Source organism: Anopheles moucheti, chromosome 3, assembly GCF_943734755.1.
Source record: "Anopheles moucheti chromosome 3, idAnoMoucSN_F20_07, whole genome shotgun sequence".
NCBI classification, from domain to species: Eukaryota; Metazoa; Arthropoda; class Insecta; order Diptera; family Culicidae; genus Anopheles; species Anopheles moucheti.
This window is the reverse complement of record NC_069141.1, coordinates 79,462,075-79,484,730: the sequence shown is the minus strand read 5'-3', so window position 1 is coordinate 79,484,730 and position 22,656 is coordinate 79,462,075. Positions and strand designations below refer to the sequence as shown.

Here is a 22,656-nt window from a genome sequence, read left to right as displayed (position 1 = left end):
CCCCATATACTCACACCTGTTGGAAGGTGAGAGCGTTTGTGTACGGTGAGTTCCTCTATATACATAAGCAACCCCCTGTGCAGAGTTCCCGCGATTGTGCGCAAAACGCTGCGTGCTGTTTGTATGTAGTGTGAGGGTTTTATGTTTACTTTGGCACAGCGCTACCCCTTTTACGAGTTGTCCATGTGGATGTTTGCAATATTGCAAGCGAATGAGCATCCGACGACCACCGTACACGTTGCAGTGTCTCAGTATGTCGTAGATCCTCCGGACGAGAAGTGTTGCTCGGAGATGCGTTTACGCGTTCTAGCAAATACCTGCGGCCCGAATATATTAATATAGGCGGAAAGGCATGGCTTCACGACAAGCTCGTTTTGAGACGAAATCTCATATAAGCTCAGATCTACCTGTGCATTCTAACCGTGCACAGCTGGTTAAGAATTACATCAAGACATCAGGATCCTCTCAGTCAAATCCGATCGATGTCTATAGATCTTCATGTGAGGTTCTAGCGTACTCACGACGAACTTTACTATTCACCACACAACCAAAGCTACTGATTATTGGATTTAAACACTTATTTTATAACTCACAACAATACACCCACTTCATGCACAAGTGAGTGAATCTCGATCAACCTTAGCACGAGCTCTTCCGGTTTGCGGTACGCGCGTGACGGAGGGAGTCAAGTTTGCAACTATTCACCACATCCTCCATACTCGCTTTACTACCAAACGCTGTACCAACAAGGATTAGCCATCGTATACGTTATATACCCACTACCCAGCCAGCTCATCGGTTTGTTGGCATAACGATAGAGTATCTCTTTTGTTTTGCAGTGACAACAATCCTGAACCTGAAGTGGCTTTCGTGTGGAGGGTGGCTAAATCTTTGTGCCACCCGCACGCGTACCATTGGTTTCAAGTTCGCCTGGAGGGCATCACAATCCGTCCGATTGACACGTGAAAATGGAAGTCGTATCTAGAATAAACCCTTATTCGGGCGCACTTCCCCATTATCCGCGTGGGGGAGAAGCAAGCAAGCAAGGGCAATTAGTGCTACAACCTATTTACAATCCTGTTGAATCGACTGATCACTGATAAAGCATTTACGGAGACGAAACCGTATGGAATCGCACGGGAGTTTCGGTTCGGGAAGTGACAGATGGTGGATTTATTGCCAATAAGCATTATCTGGAGGTTTGCGCGCGCCTGGTCCGTTTTGTGTCTAGATAGCGCGAATCTCCGATCGGTCTTAAAGGAAGCTAACGTGTTGCGAAGGTCATCAAAGTATTTGTGTAGATTTGTTGACGATTTCTACCGTCACCGATGTGGGGGGTTCATCAACATTCAGGTGGACCTTGCATTTGGGACCTATTCTGTTGGACCATGCTGCTTTGGAAGATACATTCACCGAGCGCGTGCGAGCAAGGAATTCCTGTGTGTATTTTCGGGATGTTTGATGAATAATAGCAACACGCCGTTTTGGAGTGATAGAATTACAATTTGTTATCTGGCGCAAGAACTTACTCATTTCTTGAAGTCGCGGTATTGACAGATACGGCATTCGGGAGAATTCTTCATTGATAAATGAAGCTGTAAATGTGCCATCGACGTTAAGGGTCGTCCATTAAGGGCCTCGTTCGCATCTTAAAATGTCGTCGAGGGCGGCTGATCTGAGTGTCAAAAATAGCATCACCGATCACAAAGTGTTAACCAAAAAACCAAAAACTCTTGCTTAAGTCGCACTACCCACACACAGCAATATGTCAGTGCTCTGCACGTGCTGCACTTCACGTTTCGACCGAGGATGGTGTGCAGTTTTTTGTTGCTGTTCCGTCGTTGTATTCCTTCTGGAACAAACCGAACGAACATCCGCTGCTAAAGACGCTGAGACCCACAACTTAGCGACCCCGGCTGCAGTAGGGGCGAAAGCATAAAAAGGAATAAAACAAGCATAGCTCGGACATAATGAGAGCATAGGAAATTTCCACTCACCACAACGATACCGGGCACCAACACCAAGTCCGCGGATCGGTGGTTGTCATGTTTCGGTCATGTTTTAGGTGGGGATTACCCCAGCATTTTCTCGCCGATGTCCCCAGCGATCGCAGCGTAGCACGGTGAATTCCGGCGGCTCTTCTGCCTTTCTGGCAATTTCATCGACCGATCCGTGCCGTGGTGTGTCGGTAAGGTTTGTGTCTGTATCTGTACGGGGAGTCCCCAACGAACTTCGCGTGTGTGCGGTTGGAATGCGTTGGGTGCGAAAAACGGATCGTTTTCCTTCATACGTCGCCTGACAAACCTCCTTTAAGAGCCTTCGCATTTTTTTTTGGTTTGGCGCGTCTTTGATCGGTGGTTCATTGGTGCTATTGACAAAGCAACTTAATGTTTCGAAAAACAGATAAAATCTTCACAAAAAACCCAAAAAATGAGCGCGTGATGTAGCGTCAGCAGAGAGTACGATAACTAAGAAGATCTTTTTTAGGACCAGGTCCCTTACATCGGCTTGGGGACATGTTTGGGACAGGTTCAACGCAAGCGTATAGCACACATTTCTCGATACAGTACGTTCGGCGGAGCGGACTCCACAAGTCCACCGTGCAAGATCTCACTGCCGATCGCTCAATGCTCGGCTATTTCGCTCTGTTTGCGCATGGGACCGATTGCGCGCTGTTCGCTGCCACGTGTGAAGGTGTTAGTGAACGCTCGAGTGTCTCACTAGTCTCGTATCAAAGCATACTATCGAGACAGAAATGCTATATAAGCTGTCTCGAATCTTGCGCCCCTTTTCAAACCTTATCGGCAGCGCGCGAAACTCGCGGCGTTCGAATGTAACAATTGTCTGCACAGGTGAACGGAGCCATTTTTTGTACATTTTTTTGTTGTTGCTTCGTTCGATGCGTTTTGTTGTCGAACACTAGCGTGCCCACAGTACATCGCACAGTTAGCGAATCGTGAATTACATCAGCTGGTTCCGTCAGTGACCGTGAGAAGTACCAAAGTTTCTGGAGCAACATTGAGTGCCGTTTATCAATAATTCAAACCCAACTGCGGGGGTTTGAACCTTGACATACGCGGGCAGAAAAAAAAACAGTGTTGTTAGAACGTATGTGAGGGACTATTGGCAGAAGACCCGAATGGTGCATATAGTGAATTGACAAACTGCAGAAAGAGTGCTACAAGTGGCGACTACGAGTGAAAGTGAACCGCACAGTTTACCGTGCATGATTTGACGTGAAAAGCATAGTGTGTGGAGTGATCGGTGTGCCACTGCAAGATATTGATTCACCAAGGAAAGGTGAATAGTAGATCGAAACTCTGAGGAGGTTCGGTTTGAAGCAAACCAAGGAATTTACTGTCCGAAAATGAGCACCGGTGGTGGCGGCGGAGGCGGTGGCAGTGGATCCGGCCCCATGGGCCGTATCGTCGACAAGATCAAGAGAACGATGACCAACGAGGGAGGAGTAAGTTTGCCAGTTTAGCTAATAGTGGTGGTGATTGAACGTGTTTTGTTTTTGGTTTGTGGTCGCGAATTCAATTTGTATGAAACAAAATAGAACTTGACCACCGTACCAGTGCCGGTTGGCGGTCGGCAATCGGCCAACCAGAAAGATTGGCGAATTCTTCGAAGGTCTTGCACGGGTCACAGGTTACCGTGGCGGACTACTAGTCGCCTAGCAGGTCGTTCACGTTTCCTTGTTGGCCGTGTACACACATTGCGACGACCAAATTTTGGTGATCGTGCAAAGGTGTTTTCTTCTTCTTACTACATGATCACCTATTTCCCCGTGTGTGTGTGTATGTATTGGTGGGTGAAAATGTTTAATGTCACGAGCGTGTAAATCGTGGGTGGGTAGGAAAAACCAAACATCGCGGTGTGATCGCAAAATTTGACATTTTTTTTTTCGTGGTGTTGCTGTTGCTGTGTTGCGATTCTAATGCGCGGTGATGAAGGTGAAGCACACACCTTTCCCTTTACTTTTTGGTCCGTTTCTAAACGTCCGCCTGCCGCGGTATGTTAGCGCTGATCCTGCGGAAGACGCTCACAAATCGAACGAATTTAGATCGTGCGGTGGTCAATGTCAAGAAAAAGGTCAAACCTCTCGCCAGAAGGGGGTGTTAGTACACCGTTGTGGGAGGGTGGGTGGTCGCAAAGGTGAGGTCTGGGGTGAGAGCGTGTTTTTAGAGAAAAAAATGACACATGTACACGCGAGTTTCGAGATGCAGTACATACTTTCACGCTACAAATCACAGAATGGTCGGTACATTTGACGAATGTTTTGTTTACCCGTCGATTTGATGAAAAGTACTAAGAACATGTGGACGAAATGGACAATGTACGGTTGTTTACTGTACGTAACATTCCTAAGCAGAATATTATACTGTATAGATAATTGGACGGTTGATAATCAAGATAGCTACACCATAAGGTCAATATGTTGGCTGGAGGTTAAATAACATTGCACGAAAGGTAAACACAATCTAATTACTAATTGCAAGCGAAATGCGCTACAACAGTTCCGCTTCTTTATTACGCTGAGTGCTGTAAGTGATACGATAAATTATCTTCCGTGGAATGATCATGCACTAGCGACTAGGTACACGCGACATTATGCACCACCTCGACGCTCCAGCTGACGGAAGTCACTCGTGGTGACAGAATAGTCCATGCTTTATTGTGTGGCCCCTCCGATTGGGACCTGCTTCGAAGGGTATCATTTTTTTTTACGTTGAAATTGTTTTCAAACCATCGCCACCTTTATGTCACGTTGCGTGCGTATGAGTAGTGCTGAAGTCGTACTCAAGCCAAACTGTGCATTACAGGTGCATCGATGATAATTGCATCCATCCACAGCAAGGCGCATGCCGATTGCCGATGCTCGTGGTTGTTTTGTCGGATCTATTGTTTGCCGTTGCAATTCTGAGAATTTGCTATAAAAACTAGCTGGAAATATCCTCGGTATAGGCGATTATTTTATCTATAATACCGTTTGCGTATGGATTTATTTGAAAAGCTTGAGTTAAGATATGAAATTAATAAAATAAGGTTAACGAAAAACAATCGCAAGCGGATCACAGTACCGAGCATCAAGATTGCTCAGAATAGCGTATTTATAAGACGCACGATCTGTTGATTTATCTATCACCTATTTTCAGTGTCGAACGTGTCGTTTAAGGATGCTAATTGCTGACGTACTTTAGCACACAAGATGGGCTGGCACGAATACAGTCGCCATTCGGCAAATTGGAGAGAGAGAAGACATCTTATAGGCGATGTAAATAAATCGCCATAATCTTGCAAAGCGAAAAAAAGATATCATCACCGTCACCGTCATCAGTATCTTTCTTAAGATACTATCAAAAAAACTCCCAAAGAAGTAAAAACGATCATGAGATCCTTCGGGTATTAATTTTCGCTTGATAGGTTAAAAATATATAAACATAGCGTTTGAAAAAGAAACAATGTAAAGAAATTGGATTTGTTTTGAGACCTGTCGCGTGATCAGAATGGGAACTCAGTGACATTATAGCGCACATGGAGCTATTTATATTTGGACTGTTTTCGTATCTGAAGAAAATTTTACTTTTCGACAGATTTCTACGTTGATCTCCACGCTGTCTACGTTGATCTGCTGCAAGATCCGTTGCGTGTGAGCGTTCCTCGAATCTTACAGTAATATTGAAGTACAACTGTAGCCGTTAACCCGGGAACAAATTGCGTCACGATATGCAAACGAAAAGAGAGAAAACGAGCTGACGTAGTTAAAAGTTTCTAGGTTGAACCGGTACGCCACCTAAGTGGCGTTTTGCATGTCAATACACTAGCGCACGAGTAAAGTTACAACATGGTACGTGAACTTCCCTGGCGATTTCTTATCAACAATTTAAGCCGGGAAAGCTGACACGCGTCGAATCGATTTAAAAAAAATGTAAATAAACCATTGCACCGGTAACCACAGAAGTTGAATCTGTCCCAACCGGAAGGTAACCGATATTGGCTTCTGGAATGTTCGCGCCGGTGCGCGAGTTTGTACCTCCGGCTAAGCTAGAGTGAAGGGGATTGTGTCTGAAATGTGTCTTCTTATTGTAGAGAGCAGAAGAAAAATTAAGAGAATCCAGAGAGCATCGTGAAAGGAGATAGACGAGAGAGAGGAATAAAAGCGATATATTTAACTAAAGCAATAAAACATTGCCAGAGGGATAATTTTTAAAGCGTCAGACTGTTTCAACCATTTAGGTTGAAAAAAAAAGGCGCACGGCAACTCACGACGCTCAAGACTTGTGCGGGAGAGTGTTGGTTTTCGTGATATCTTACGGCCAATTCGTGCGGTGCCCACCACTACGATATATTCAATAAATGCAACACAGACTGCAATTGTCGTCATTTACATACCGGCGCCAGTAAACACGTGCACCGGTGTGCTTGTGCCGTTTACGATACATGCGACCATTTAAAATGATAAACACCAATTAAACCCGACTGACACATTGTTTCGAACGAGCTAGTTTTTGCTAGTTTGCTAATCTGGTTGTGTAATGTATGGTTTCTCATTTACGAATTAATGAAAGAATTGTTTTATCCCGCGTGAAATGAATTTACACGCTTGAATGTTCATTACTGTTGCTTGATGTATATAAGACACGCCAGCGCCATCTATGAATGATATGGGTAGGAAATGTTTCATGTGAAATATTTCACGGGGTTTGAAATTTTGAATTAATTCTTGGTGCACACCGTTTTGTTGACTGAATGACAACACAATCAGTAAATTCATTTATTCTTGAGAGGCTAAACAAAATGCGTTTCTACACCAGCATCGATCAGGGCGGACAAGTATTGTGTGTATCAAAGAGCAAACACATTCAATATACTTGTTTGTATTCTGATTTCGTAGCATGACCAAACCCAATTCGGCCACAGCAATCGAAAACATGGTATTCAGTATTGTGGTTGGTGAATTGACGCGTGGTGGTAATGGAAGCATTACTCAAAATGACTCAGTCCTAGAGCCTGAAGCCTAATAACCAAACTAATTTGGGCTTGTTTGCGATATTTTCCAGGATGAGATCCGTGATCCGCTGCAGTACGGCTATCAGCGTGTTAATACCGCTGAAGGATCACTATCGACCTCCACGACAGCAACCAGCCTGGACACGATCGTGCTCGATACCAACGCGGAGGACCTGGCCAGTGTACCACCGCGCGGGCTCGCATCACATCAGCCGCAACGGACCTTCAGCCCAATACTCGAGACGGACGACACGAATCCATTTCTCGAGGCGGGCGAAAAAGCGAAATCCAAATCGTCACTCAAGAGTTCGCGCGTATCGTTCGACCAGGAGGAGGACCGGTTCGATGAGGATGAAAACAGCTTCCGTAAGCAGCGGGAACACTTTCAGAAGCACAAAAGTCACAGTACATCCGAACACAAGACACAGTTAATTAAGGTGAGCAAACATTTGATCGACGTGCAGGTGCCTAATTCATAACCTGATTAATATGTTTACTTCGGTTTTAGGAACTGCGACACCTGCTAGCGACCGACAACAGACGACAGTTCCAGGGCAAGAAGCATGTATCGCTCGATGTGAAAAGCGCCAAGGTACTCGAGCAGCTCCTGAAGGCTTCCTCGTCGTCGGACGATTTCGAGGGGCAAAGGAAGGAGTTCCAGGAGCGCAAACACAAGAGCCTCGATGCGCGGCACATTTCGTTCAAGTTCGACAAAGAACCGTCCCCGTCCAGCAGCGATGAGGATTTTGAACCCTCCACCAGTCTGCTGAGGATTGACGCCGACATTACCAAGCCCGTCATCATTGACCTGAAGGTATGGAAAGACCATCACGAATCCGGTCCGAACGATGACGCATCTTGCATATTCCTGTCCACAGGATCTAGATTCGAGCGACGAGGAGGACTACATCAGCTCGCGCAAACATTTCCAGCAGTCCAAGTCCATGAGCACCGATTCGCGGAAAAGCATCCGCTTTCTGGAGATGGAAATGGGCACTAAGGAGGAAAACATGCGTACCGCTGTACCGTTCGTGCGGCAGATCACGGAGGAAGGCAAACCGAAGCTGGAGGTTTACCGACCGACCACAAATCCCATCTATATCTGGACACAGGTAAGTGTCATCCTTCTGAACAGATGATCAAATATGGCATGGCGACGAAACGCGGCTACTGGTGATGGAGGAAGTACGACTTCAGATTACCCATATACAACGCGTATCATCTTTAATCCCGTCATGATTGTGTTTGCATGGCCGCGTGTAAATGCGAGTAATCTTCCTAGCTGTTGCGAGCGCGACTCAACGGACCCAGACGGAATGCAAATTGTGCTTCCTTCTGAACGTTTGTTTATACCGATAAGGTATTATACGAACGATCGACAGTGACGAAGATGCACTACGGTCCAACTCTAGACGATGGATGTAAATTTACAACTGATTTTTCAGACAAGAGTTCTGTCACTTAGGTAAACAGCACATATTGAATGTTTCAACTATCTTGACATGCAATGGGTACAATCCAATTTTTTCCGAAGTCGGAGTAAAATCCGAAGTCAACTCCGGATTAATCTCGAGGGATTAAAACTTCAAAATATTCTGGAGTTCTGGATTCAACTCACGATTTTTCCGGAGTTGAATCCGGTTTTCATCGTCGGGCTCGGTGTAGATTCATGTAACCACGCCGGAGTTCCCATCACTTATATGAATGCAAGTGCAATTTGGATCATGATTTCGAGACAAAGAATGACTCTTAAATCGAAAATAATGCAAAAGACATTACAGCCTTTTAATATCCTGTGAGAACTGAACGTTCTTCAACAAACGGACATTGATAAAAGATCCTACCTAAAGTCCTAGAGGTCATGGGCAACGTAACGCACAGGTCTGGGAGCTTCCAACGTGGTCATCTCTTTAGAATATTCACATTGCTTCGTAGCCTTCATAGCGCCAATATTTGCGTCACTGATAATGGTTGCTTTCTTCGTGTTCGCCTTCAAATTCTCCCAGTTCCCGCGTGCAGCGACCTTAAACCCGGCAGTCGTGTAGTAAAAACGCTACCACCAAAGATCGTCGAGCAAGGCAGACGGTTGTAATGAGACCGAAATCGAAGCAGCTGATGTCTACGTGATCTTATCATCCGGCCAACTCTCTCCGGGAGCGCGTTCTCGTTTCTTGAGCACGGCAAAGCATCACCGTAGGCATGCTTGTTTGTTATTGACGGATCGTTGGTACGGCGTCAACAGCGCGCGAACGGGATAATTGCGGTTCTTGTATCGATTCGTCCTCGTCATCCGATCGAACACGCCTAGGGGCTTTGTACGTACGTTCATGAACGGTGTTTTGGCGTGTGGAAATAATTGGAATCTCGTTACAGTCGTAACACCAAATAAGAATATTTTTCAACATTGTTTTAATCGATCAAAAACTATTCCTGGAACTCTGCTCAAGGACATTGGAACCGATCTCTAATGGAAAGTCGTACCTTACCTTACCAAAGTAATGGACATATACACATCACCTCTTGAATGGCAGAATAGTCTTCTATTGCCATATCGTTAGTCCATACCAGTTTTTCTACCCAAAACGGTTGCGAGAGCGTAAATTGTTCGACAGCTAATTAATCAAAACTATTCATAGCCACTGCTGCCGTGCCCCGGCGTTGTGCATCAAGGTGTGCAACACAAATGCATCAACAAACGCAACGCGCAACTAGCGACCGTAGTAATCTCATCGCGTAATGTTTCGGTTTCATTTTTCTAATTCTAATGACTTGTCGATAACCGAATACGATTCGCAATGCTGCGATACATTCCTCAAAGAAAGGGGACAACAAACAAGAACGAACGGGGAGCGGACATCGCTTGCCTAACGGCGAACACGTGACGACCGCGAATGCCATTTCGATCGATCGATTCCCGTTTTGAATCGGCACATACGGATCTTCCACTGATCCCACTTCTCTCCTGTGCTTTGTTCCACGTGGCGGCCAGTTTCTATTGCACATCCGTCCTTGTGCTGGAGCCATTGAAGACAACGCACCTGAATAAAAGGACTCGTTGAGAATTGGAGGTCAACATTTCTTCGATACCTTTTAGCTTCTACCCTTGCTGGTTCGGTGTGAAAGTTGGGAGCGTCCCGATATGCCATCATGTGCATTCGAACAATTGTGCACAGACTGGAGCGGGTCTGATCGTAGTAGCCCATTGCCTACGCGCTTCGATTTGCAGCGAACAGTAGTCTTTATTTATTGTTATGGGTTTTGGGGGGGTTAGCTGGACCTTCTCCACAGCAAAGGGCAGCGGTAAGTGAGCACAAACACCACGGGACCACAACTACACACAGCGGTCGCACATACTCTCCAAAAGGAATTTCCCATCCCTGGAAAACCATCTCCCGGAGGGAACCGTCGCTTACTATCATCGGCTAGAATTGTACCGTCCGACAACGCCTGGGTATAAAAAGCTGCTACCGATCGGTGCCATGGTTTAGTCGATGGTGAAGCGCGCGATAGTGTGGAAAATTCGTCTTTGCTTTTCTCCCCTCCCTCTCCCTCGTGTCACAAGCTCCGGACAGTGCGCGTGGGTGAGACAGCTGGACCGGGACAGGTGATCTTCGGTGAGAGAAAGGTTCTGCTATCGGTAGGGGAAGCTGCGAACAAGAAGTACCACTCCGTGTGCGTTGCGTTTGATTATTTTAGGTGCATTAAATAGTGCAAGCATCGTATGTCATGCAGTTGAAGTGCCATTTGATGGAATTGTTTTTATTCGAACAATCTTCATCAAAGCGATCAAAACGTTCGATCCGACTGGTTCGATAGTGTGTGCGCCCTCTAGCGGTGGGACCCGAAACCGAATTCAAATCGCATTACGCTACGATCACGTTTTGCCCTTTATCAATGCAGCTCGATCGTTTCGAGCGGACAGGGAAAAAAGATCCGCCCCGGGGCAGCTTGTTGCCTGTTTACTGAACAGTTTAGCAGCAAACGCAACCTTTTACCATAGATTATTGCGAGTGGGAGACCTGATAGTGCCCGCTATAAAAAGGGAAGAAAACAAGCTTAAATAGTTTTCACGCGCCAGCACAAACCATAAACAACTGATGGTTCCTGTAACTGTTGAAGCACGTTTTTGCTACGAAGGCAAGAAGACACTGAAGCTCAACCTATGTCGAGCTGCAAATGAACGAAAGCGTGTTAGATGAATTGCATCCGTTCGGTGCCCAAATGCAAACGAAAAATCCTATACGAGAGCTGTAGCGTACCATCCCAGTCCTTTTAATGCCCCATACCGACGCATGGTCTGCGATTTAGGTCGCATTTGAAACGGTGTCAAGATTGACCTCTTCTTCGTTGATAACGCGCGCCTGCCTGCTTTTGATTAAGTGGTGGCCCAAATATGGTTTTGTGAACATTGTTTGTCGTCACAAACGATGCTTTTTCTTTATTAATAGCCACATTTAGCTCCGTCGATGACCGGAAATAATCATAGGAGCGTGAACTTGCGGGTCCCGAATTAACGACCTGCACTTGAAACTTGTTGTGACTTTGCTGTGTTTTGGGTCTTGCGCTGCGCTAAACTCGCTGCTTCCCCATCCACAAGATGCATCCACAAGAATCATTTTTTTAAGCAGGACTCAAACACGCTTACGGATAGAGCTATTTGTAATAAAGCGAAATCCTCCACACATTCTTTTAATTCCCTCCCTAAGTTGCTTCCCAAATGATGGGAAGCCTTGCATCGTTCCAGCTTGCCAGCTGTCCGCGCTCGGTGCGGTGCGGTGTTGTGTTCGTGTGTTTTTCAATGTCAATGACAGTACATATTTGTGAGTTTTCAAATCGCCAAACGACCCGGAAAACTCCACAACACCCAACCCCTCTTCCTTTTCCAGCCGATGGAAAAAATGGAGCAAGCGCTCGATGAGCCACTTCTCGTACTGCCGCTGCTTCACTGACCAGCGGCACTGATAGACGTCGGATAATTATATCGTATCAATCCGGGAAATGGGAGTGGAAGCAAATCGGCTTGATAGTCCGTGGAGAGGGTAACATTTCCTTTTGCGAATGCGACCCCCCCACTACCACTTTGCATCTGTGTACGTGGGACTGACGGAGTAGTGTGAATGCTTCCACGCTTCCGGATATCCTTACGGGCTGCAAGCAACCGTTCAGTCGCGTCCGTTCCTTACAGCTGTGCGATTGTTAGATTTTCAAATGGATTCATTCGTGCACTAGCGATGAAGTGTTTTGACAGCTAATTTTCTATACGTGTCGCGTTGGGCCGTCCTTTAGACGAAATTGATCCAATATATAGCTTCAGATATATCCACTTTTGGTAGTTTCATCCATTTCGCGTGCTTAGTTTGTGCCCTTATTATTCGCACTAGTGCATCGCGTGTGTCTGTGTTTCCGTGCATGTGCCAACCATTGTCCGATGTTGGAAAAGCAAGTGCTGTGCGGCAAGCTGGTGATGGAAAATTTTGCGTCGACGGACAGAAAAGCTCCGGCAGTATCCGACCGGACGGTCGCGGCTACGGTGGCACTCGTTATACCGGGGGAACCGGTGGACGACGGTCACAGGCTGCCGATGGCAACGGTCGGAATGGTGTGTGTTTGTCTACCGGTTGGTTTTTACTATTATGATACATGCTTCGGTAAAGTTGTTACTATTTGGGGCACAGGGAAATAAGGATATCCTTATGTTGCGCTGCATCTTAAGGGCAGTGTGATCTAAAAGGAGAAGAACATTCCGAAAGGATCAATGTTGCAATGTGCTAATGCTGTTGAGGAATGGCGCTGTCCGACGAGCAGGAGCAGATTACCTGGAGTCCTGGACTTTTGGACTATCCCCGATTTTGTTCCATAATCAGCTGAGAGACTAATCGTTTTAGGACTTTGGAGCACTATAATTGGTCCAATTTGTTCCTCGGTTGTTCGGTTGTGTAAACAGGAAAAAAAAACAAAATGGAGATATCTCCCTAGCACATCACCAATTCCTGAAGAAGAATGCAGCGCGAAGCAGAATCATCCACGAATCGGGGCCAAAAGCTGCAGAGTCCGACAGTCCGGCATATATAACTTCGTCTTGTGTGTGTGTTTTTTTTTTTGCGCAAAGGAAGGGGCAATGACGTTGATAACGGGGAGCATTGATTTGCCTGCTACAGCCCACCCGTCCGTGTGGTGGTGTGACCACGAATCATACGCTTGCTGGGTGGGTGGATTAAGCAGCGACATCCCCCAATTCGGGAGGAAAACCGTTTCGGTTAGGTTGCTTTGGGTAAATGCAAATGAAAGACGTACCACAAAAAATGCGTGCCGATTGCGGCTTCCTTGTCTGGAGTGACCGGAACATTAGCACTATCAGCAGCAGCCTGCCATTCCAGCATTTTGATGGGGTGAGGAGACTTTGGCAGTAACAATCAGAGCGGCCACGCAGCCACACAAACACCAGCGCACCACCAGCAACAAGTCATCACTCAGGCAGGATCCGCCGCTGCCGATTGTTACAGATTACGCGTTCGTATTCAGACACGCGGGAAGTTGTTCGGCAGCTTAGAGCCGTGCAGCTCGTTCGCGCGCGCACACGGACGTCAGAGTTCGCTAGCTGACCGATGTGGCAGTGGGGTTTTGTTGCATTACCGTGTTTTTCCTTTGCTGTTCTTTAGTTTTCCATTTTCTCCTCCATTTGCTGTGCTTTTTTGGTTAGTGATCGCGACCTGTTTAGTGTACGAAGAGCCCAGCGTGTTTGCTTTGCTGTGCGCCGAGGACGACGGCGACGAACGTGCCGCAGACGTTAACGCTACTGACGCGGACGGTGTACAGACGGCTGCAAGATGGTGAAGATTTTGATGCGTGCCGACACCCATGTGTCGTTCACGGTACCCGCCGAGGAACCGGTCGCCAAGTGCACCTTTTCGCAGGTTTAAACCAATCTTCTATTTACCTTTTACTTTAGTGAATCGATCGTACTAAAACCGCCAAATTTCGTGATCACATTTATGCATCACCTAACATCATCAGCTTCAGTTACCTGGTAGCTGACAGTCGCCATGCCAACTAAATGATCATCTTCAGCGCGTACAGGATATACCAGAGGCGTGTACTGATCAAGGGGTTTTTTTATGTTTAAAGGTACTCGCTGCCCTTTCGGTGTCGCTCGGATCCATGGTGGTTGGATTTTCGTCCGCCTACACCTCACCCGCCCTAGTATCGATGACGGATCGCAACATTACATCCTTCGAAGTGACGGAACAATCGGTAAGTAGTCTAACCGCAGACCGCAGACAAAAGCACGATCGTATTGACACGTGCATCTCGTCCTGTTGACGCGCCACCGGGCAATCTAATCAGGCACGGCATCATCGGCAAAATAATCCGATAATATACCGCTCCGGTTGGCCTTTACACAGCACAAATGGTCAACAAGGCGAAGGGCGAGAAGGAAACAAAAAAAAACCGTCCCACATACAACCACGACGCCTCATTAGGCATCGGAAGCCATGGGTTGGAAACAAAACAATCAACAAATAATGTGCTGATTATTCTGCCTATAGTAGCTCAAGCAGTAACTGCACTGCACGTTAATTCGCTTTGCCTGGAAAGTTTTTGTTTAAAGTTAGCAGGAATACGATGGCGCCTGTAGACACGCTACATAAATATGGCGAATTGGAAGCACTTCTCCTGCTTTGGCAGCGCACTAAACTCGATCAGATGCCCATAACAAGCGGAGAGATATTTTTATACATCCGCACCAATGTACCCTCGCGCATATCCTTGCGCCACTCCTCATGCTGGGTTGTTCCTTGCTTTTACACGCAGGAAAACAAACACTTCCTCTCCTTCCAGTCACATTGCGGTGGAAGAAATAGAGAAAAACTGGCGAAAACATTCGGCACAATGCTGGAATTTGCCACCATGCATTCACGTCATTTGATGCCAGTTCAAGGTTAAAGCGATTCGTCAACCGCACTATCTGTCACTATCTGACTTTCTGCGTTCCGTTTTCCCCATTCCAGGGCTCCTGGGTCGGTGGTATCATGCCTCTTGCCGGTCTGGCCGGTGGCATTCTCGGTGGACCGATGATTGAGTATCTTGGGCGCAAGAACACCATCCTGGCGACGGCAACACCCTTCATCATATCCTGGCTCCTGATCGGGTGTGCCACCCACGTCGCAATGGTACTCGTCGGTAAGTTGTGCGATTTAACAAAAAACTCCTCGAAAAGACATCCCGACTACAGTCCCGCTGTCTTCGTCGTTACAGGTCGTGCCTTATCCGGTTTGTGCGTCGGCATTGCTTCACTATCCCTGCCGGTCTATCTCGGTGAAACGGTACAGCCGGAGGTGCGTGGTACGCTCGGTTTGCTGCCGACGGCATTCGGTAACATTGGCATCCTGCTCTGCTTTGTCGCCGGCAAGTACCTCGACTGGTCCGGTTTGGCGTTTCTCGGTGCGACCCTGCCGGTCCCGTTCCTGATACTGATGTTCCTGATCCCGGAGACGCCCCGTTGGTACGTGTCGCGCAACCGGGAAGAACGTGCCCGCAAAGCCCTGCAGTGGCTGCGCGGCCGGAAAGCGGACGTCGAGCCAGAGCTGAAGGGTATCTCGAAGTCACACCAGGAAGCTGAACGGCACGCCTCCAGCAGCGCTATGATGGATCTGTTGAAGAAATCCAACCTAAAGCCGCTGCTGATATCGCTCGGGTTGATGTTTTTCCAGCAGCTGTCCGGTATTAATGCGGTCATCTTCTATACGGTGCAGATCTTCCAGAGCGCCGGCTCGACGATCGACGAGAAGCTGTGCACGATCATTGTCGGTGTGGTGAACTTCATCGCAACGTTCATCGCGACGGTACTGATCGACCGGCTCGGCCGCAAGATACTGCTGTACATCTCGGACGTGGCCATGATCATCACGCTCATGACGCTCGGCACGTTCTTCTACATGAAGAACAACGGGGCGGATGTGTCCGACATTGGCTGGTTACCGTTGGCTGCGTTCGTCGTGTTTGTCGTGGGTTTCTCGCTCGGGTTCGGTCCGATTCCGTGGCTGATGATGGGTGAGATCCTGCCGGGTAAGATTCGTGGCTCGGCTGCCTCCGTTGCGACCGCGTTCAACTGGAGCTGTACGTTCGTGGTGACGAAAACGTTTGCCGACATTACCGGTAAGTTGGAATTTGGCGGCACCGTGGACCGTTGGATTATTGGAGTTCGATCTTAATGTGAGCATTTGTTTTCCACCTTGTAGCTTCGATCGGTAACCATGGTGCGTTCTGGATGTTCGGTTCAATCTGTGTCATCGGTCTGGTATTCGTGATCATCTACGTGCCGGAGACCCAGGGTAAATCGCTTGAGGATATCGAACGCAAGATGATGGGTCGCGTGCGGCGTATGAGCTCCGTCGCCAACATTAAGCCACTGTCGTTCAACATGTAAATAGGCAAATGCCTTTTGCGCGTCGTGTCGTGTGTGTCTAGGATAGTTGGTGGAGCTCGATTGGAACAAAACGGAGATGCTCGCCGTATGTGTAATGTTTGCACACCAGACATAGGAGGGGAGAGCAGCATACAAGTACTAGAATGTGATATGATCCTAAAGATTTTGTTTTGCCGTCACTGGCAGAATTTACTCGATTTCGTTTTGTAGGTTTTAGAGGCATCCACCGCATCAACCTTTCTATTGAACGACACAAAAAAAACGTTACTCATTCACTCCGAGAACGTTTCCCAGTTTTCTTGGTTTTCTCCTAGCAGACGTGTGGAGCTTCCACTTCAGACCAAAAAAAAAAATACAAACAGAAATACGGAGATTCGAAGAGCACTAACAAATAGCTCGATATATTCCAATCAAATTGGACAACCTTATATAGATGCTTACAGGGAGTGATATCAACCGCAGACACACATTATAAATCGTGTGCTGGAAGATCCATTAAAATGTGGCAAATATTCGCAGAAATCGCACCTCTTCTTCGGGCATTCAATGATCAAGGATAGTGCCGGTAGCGCTGAGTAGAGTTTATTTACTCAACGGGAACAATTTCTACCAGAAAGGCCTGCAGGGATGCAACTGTTTGCAAAGGCAGTAGTAATAGTAATAGTAGTCGCGGTAGTACCTCATATATAATGCATGTTCCACCTGCATTGGCGGTGCTTCTAAAGTAATGTTATGATATCGACGATAAGTTTAACGATCACAATACAAACACTGCAAGGTGCAAGGTGCAGAAGACATATTTTAGTCTAGAATAGAGAGCTGTGACATTCGTTTCTTGCTTATACGTCCCCGTTCCGTGCGGATAGCGAAACATTTACTCACAGAGGAGGATTCCCTCTCCCCGTGTAGGTTTTATCGTTTTTAGTTGTTTTAGATACATTAATGGTTTAGTTTGGAGAATATTGCCTTCTTTTCTGCAGTAGTGAAACCCGCTAGCAGCTAGTGCCGGATGCAAGTAGGTACGTAGTTGGGAGAATACCCAAAGTCTTACATATATTGTAACTAGGAAGCGCTTCTATTACCTCGGTGTAATCCGAACGGAACCTTCCCAAAAGCGATTGTATATAGCAAACCGGGACAACATAACTGGTAATTAAATGAAATTATTAATCCTAAAGCCAGCCGTTTTGTTGCAGCACGACACATGACACGACAATTTGGATCAGTAAAAAAAAAATCGGTCGAGGGAACGAAAATGGGAGATAATTTGAACGAATCTCACTATTGGAATGCCTTTTTTTCGTCGAGAATGTTACATTAGAGTGGTTTCTCGATTCTGTATTCTTATCTTGTTAAAATTATACTGACACTGAGGTTCCTTTTACGAAAGCAGGGATGTTAATAATATTTATTGAAATGCAGCAGCAAATCCAATAAGTTTATGTTTTAGTATTTCGTTGCCCTGAGATTAGCTACGTATCGTGTACAGGAATCCGGAATCGGAAAACAAAAACAAAATTGTATGAAAACGGATTTAATCACAATCTTTGGATGGGCAGTTCCGTAAGCCTATCGGCGGTAAAAGAGCATGCCGCAGGAAAGATTGTTTTATTTCAGTTTTTTTATAAGATGTATATTAGAGATAGTGCACCGCATATTTTTGTAATCGAACTGAACAAAGGAAAATAATAAAATGACTATTAAATAGAATACAATTTCATATAGCTTAGTGTGATTTTCTCCAGTGGTAGAGTGTTTAAGGTTTGCCATACGTCACATAAATGTAATTAAAATTTCATTAAGCACAAATAGGAGAAATTTCTTCTTCTGTGGAGAACATTTGCTTGCCCTTTTAGAGGTGCAAAAATGGACGGTCTAGAAAGTACGTGATCTTGGAAGGTCTCAGGTTTAGAGATCCCAAATCACAAAATTAAAACAAATTAAACGATTTTAATGACTTCGAGAATCACAGGCCATACAGAACACGAGCAAATATTGGCGACGGGAAGGCCAAATGGATAACTCTTCGATTTTGGCTTCGATTTTGAGGGAGATTCAACTATGATCAGATATCATCAATACACACCATGATAACAAGTAGACTGACACTTGACAATGGCCCGAAGACAATATGGTGCAACGCATTCCAGGCGAAAGAGAGTCAGAATGTACGATGGCATCTAGAGTTATGAACAGTGTATGGTCATCAGTTATCTGAAGACATTCAACGAAAGTTAACAGCAATCAACATCATACCCGCGTACACCGGCACACCGGCGTGTGTGCATTTACGATGGGCGCTTTACGTACTAGATGAAATAGCTTCCTTTTCACTGATATTCTAACGTGTGTCTTTTGATTAGACAACTTGCAACCTTTATCCATGTTATATAAAACACGAGGTTTAATCGTTAGTAGAAAACGTTTCCACCATAAACCAGTTAAATATAAAGCATCTTGATTTACTCACCCATGACCTGTACACGGCAAATAGCACACGTATCACACTCTACGTCCCAGCTCCACATTGCGACGGCGTTCCACTTTTTCAGCGTAAACATCTTATCCGGCTTCACATCATCGAACTTATCACACGAGTTTTCGTTTTCGTCCGCCATTACTTAGGTTTTCACAAGCGTAATCTTTCACAAGCGTTTAAAACGCGTTCGTTCGTCACGAAAGTTTGCGAATTATGCGTTGTTTTGATGCCGTGCGAAAACGATGTAAACAATGAGCTGTCATTGGCTCGAAAACGAAAGCACCGACTACACGATGCTCGAGTGCAAATAGAGAACATTTATTGGTGCTTGAATTTATCGAGTAGATTCAAACTGGCCGTTTGTTTTCAACTTTGTTTTAAATAATACTAGACTTATCTCAGTTGCCCACACATACGCAACACAAAACCACACAAGGCGATCATACCGAAGAGCAAACAGTTCCCCTCGCCTGAGTAAAATGTGGATACAGATCACACACGCTACACATAGCCACACACGGCGATCGTATCGCTCGAATGGGGAGAGCGAGATCGGCTGCCGATGCTAAATGCGAGCACCGTGTGATAAGCCTCCCGCGTGATAAGAGAGGTTTGCGAATGAGAGAGGGGATTCTTTACCTTGAAGAGAGCGATGGTGTGCGATGCAGGGTTCGCGTCGTATGTATTGACGAGTCCAGCTCGGTGTTGCTTTGTTCGGGAAAAGCTATATGCGTTGACAAGTTCGGTAGAGCTATCGAATGACCGTCAAATGTTGTTGCTGGCAACGATAACTTGCCAATGACTATATTATATTATATTTTATGAGATATATGAGACAATTATATGAGATATCAAAACGAGCCAAACAACATCACGCTGAACATGTCAATATAGTCCCCAAAAACCCTGTAATAATAGCCAACGTGTGAGAAACTCTTCTATCACCGGCAATGTTAACACGCGTGAGCGGTTCAGCTATATGCACGCTGCAGGGACATACATGTTACCTCTTGATTTGGATGCTCTCTTGGTGTCGCAAATCTGAAAACGGCCGGTTTTGTATGGAATTTCGTAGCAGCTTAGATCGCTTCACGGGTTTGATAGTATGCGATGCAATACGGATAGGCAAATTTATTCCACGCTGAAGATGTCATCTCTTGAAAAACATGTTCTCTTGGTATCGGAAATCTGAAAACAGCTGATTTGTATGGGATTTCGGAATGCACTGTTTTCATCTACTGGTGGAGATTTGAACGCATGCGCAAGACACGAAAATAATGTCAACAATCCGTAAGAAAGATGTTTTGTGGATTCTTGCACCGGGAATATCATAGGAAAATTGGACAAATGTGGTTGCAGATCATTTCAAGGGCCTCAATGCGCTCAACCCCCTCCTTCATCGTTTTTAAAATTAGAGGCCCCAACTATAATTCCGCCCTGGGCCTCCAAGGGGATTGATCCTCCACTGCTAGACTCAACAGCAATAAACAGTACAATAGCCAAGAAGGACTTATACTTCGAGAAGCGTTTTTATGTGGAGCCGGTTGTAAAATCATGTTATCGTTTTTAGATTGATGATCAAACGGTAATTTCTTTCGTTTCATTCTCGTTTAAGCACACCTTCGCGTGTTCAATGTTCTAAATTCGAATTATATTTAAACGTCTTTTTCATCTTCTCATCAATAAAATATAACAGTACTGTTAAAAAAGAGAACTTATATGCTTAACGTATTTTTCATTTCTTACGGTTTTTGTTGCATCCTCAAAACACACCGCGTGTTTCGGATTTTTTTGTATCTTTTCTTCTCTTTTTGTTTGTTTGTTTTTTTCTTCAATTGAATTGTTTCTGTTGATTTTTACTATTTTCTCTTCACTGTCATTTTCTCTTACTCGGCTAAACTAAATTCTGATCGATTAATTACTAAAACTTAGCCCTAGTTTGTAAATTTAAAAAGAAAGAACAGAAATCACATACGACCACTGTGGCACAGTATCTTATTGTGCTGTCCTGCATCCCCCGTGGCGAGAATGCAACATCGGAATGGATGCAGCATGACAACGTGACAAAATGGGGGTGGGTTTGGAAAAGGATAGGGAGGAGAGGAGGGGAGGGGAAGGAGATGAACCGAATAGTTAAAAAATGGCTCTGCTGGTCGTACATGGGACGTTCTCCACTACTGAATGGCAAATGCTCATCGAAGAAGGTTTTGGAATGGCAATACGAAGGACGGTTTTCAGTTGGTAGCGTAACAAACAGAACAAAAAAAAAGGATCTTAACGCTTATCGCTAAGTGTGTGTGTGTGTTTTACTAATAGCAAATTGATGTTTAATGTGTTTAAAAAAATGAGAATATAAAAAAAAAACGGAGAATTCAAACGTGAGGTTAATGCTAAATAAAGAATGCTTAACACGTGTAGATGAGGTGCAAAGATTGGTAGTAGTAGTGGTAGTACTACAACTGCGCTCAATACCGCGACACTTAGTACGTGCTGCACTGTAGCTATTTTACGGTAAATCTTCGCTATTTGAAATCTTCCTTATAGTTCTATTACATTCATGAGTTTTCGTGTTGTTAAGGGAAGGATTCCAGCTGTGCTATAGCGGTGCGTGTGTGGAGCAAACACACGCACGCCGCGAAAGACGAAACAATAAGGAAAGAAAATCTGTCTTTTACGTGCTACTAGTTACGCGCTACTTAATCGATACGGCTTAACGAAACAAATGGGGGAAAAACTATATCAATGTAAAATTAATATTGCATTTTAACGGAAGCCTACACATGTTATGCACCTTCCTGTCTGTGTATTACTAAGAGTTATACGATAAGTACGCTATCTGCTAATCTGCTACTAACTGATCACCCTCTGTCTAGCGCTGTCTAGTGCGAACTGCGCTGTCACATTTTGTGCTGATTTCACGTTGGATGCTCGTATCAATTCTCACTCACATATCTGGGATTGTGATTCAATCTCGTATCCGGCCATACAAAGGCTTTCCCTTTTTAATTTGTTTGTGTGGCGTACTTTAATACCTATAATTTAAGGATCCTTCAGATCGTCATATTCTAACAATACTATTTCTTCTCTTTTTTGCCCTGCCACTATGCTTCGATATTCATTGTTTGGCCACCCTGGGAGAATACCACAGCGTGTCGATTACGATTAGCGCACATAATATGCTACTTAGCAAACGAACTAAAGACACACACACACACACACATACAGATACATCTATAACAAAATAAAATGCATATCTTGCTCCGCTACATTATGGCAACTCGGTCATTTAAGCAAATATTAACGAATGTGGATCCGTTTTTTTCCTCTCCATTGTTTGTTCCATTTCCATGCCCATGCTCGTTAGCTCATCATGCTCATAAATTCCTCTATTCCATTTCCATCCGGTCTGCAATGGATTGGCGTTGCGTGAAAATGGGCACGGACGGTACGGTGCGTTTGGAACAGTACGCGATTTAAGATTGATTTTTATCCTTCCATTTCTCCTTTCAAATATCACATGTTTTGCGTGTTCATACAGTTCCTTTCAGGAGTGTTGTGCCGTGGGTTTTCAAACAAAAAAAAAAAAATATTCCAGCTATTATTAGGGGCGCGACAAAAATTAACCCTTAACACCGTAATTCCGGACGTGTTTGAATGGAATGTGTTCGCTTCGGCATTGTTGGGAAGATGGTATCGGTATCGCATCATTCCCGTCTCTAAGCTTTGATTATACGGC

The 22,656-nt window shown here is 45.3% G+C and overlaps 2 protein-coding genes across 3 annotated transcripts in view; one reads left to right on the top strand and one right to left on the bottom strand.

Moving 5' to 3' along the window:
* LOC128300395 (RING-box protein 2) overlaps positions 1 to 19,142 on the bottom strand; it is a 31,797-nt gene extending 12,655 nt beyond the window's left edge. Inside the window, exon 1 of the mRNA XM_053036432.1 lies at positions 18,912 to 19,142. Coding sequence (XP_052892392.1) covers positions 18,912 to 19,059 — 148 coding nt within the window. The 5' untranslated portion in view covers positions 19,060 to 19,142. The remainder of the gene's footprint in view (positions 1 to 18,911) is intronic.
* LOC128300394 (facilitated trehalose transporter Tret1) lies at positions 1,723 to 18,155 on the top strand. Of its 2 annotated transcripts, XM_053036429.1 has the most exons (8): positions 1,723 to 3,466; positions 7,065 to 7,451; positions 7,523 to 7,828; positions 7,893 to 8,126; positions 14,140 to 14,265; positions 15,024 to 15,195; positions 15,271 to 16,170; positions 16,254 to 18,155. In XM_053036429.1, the coding sequence occupies exons 1-8, from the start codon at positions 3,368 to 3,370 to the stop codon at positions 16,439 to 16,441; spliced, it is 2,412 nt and encodes an 803-aa protein (XP_052892389.1). In that variant the 5' UTR covers positions 1,723 to 3,367; the 3' UTR covers positions 16,442 to 18,155. The 2 variants fall into 2 exon arrangements, with proteins under 2 accessions (XP_052892389.1, XP_052892391.1); XM_053036431.1 differs by lacking the exons at positions 1,723 to 3,466; positions 7,065 to 7,451; positions 7,523 to 7,828; positions 7,893 to 8,126 and adding an exon at positions 13,842 to 13,928.
* Positions 19,143 to 22,656: the final 3,514 nt, after the last annotated feature.

Coding starts and splice junctions, on each gene's coding strand:
- LOC128300394 (XM_053036429.1), top strand. CDS start 3,368: ATGAGCACCGGTGGTGGCGGCGGAGGCGGTGGCAGTGGATCCGGCCCC. Junction 7,452..7,522: donor ACAAGACACAGTTAATTAAG/GTGAGCAAACAT, acceptor CTTCGGTTTTAG/GAACTGCGACACCTGCTAGC. Junction 15,196..15,270: donor CGTCGCAATGGTACTCGTCG/GTAAGTTGTGCG, acceptor TCGTCGTTACAG/GTCGTGCCTTATCCGGTTTG.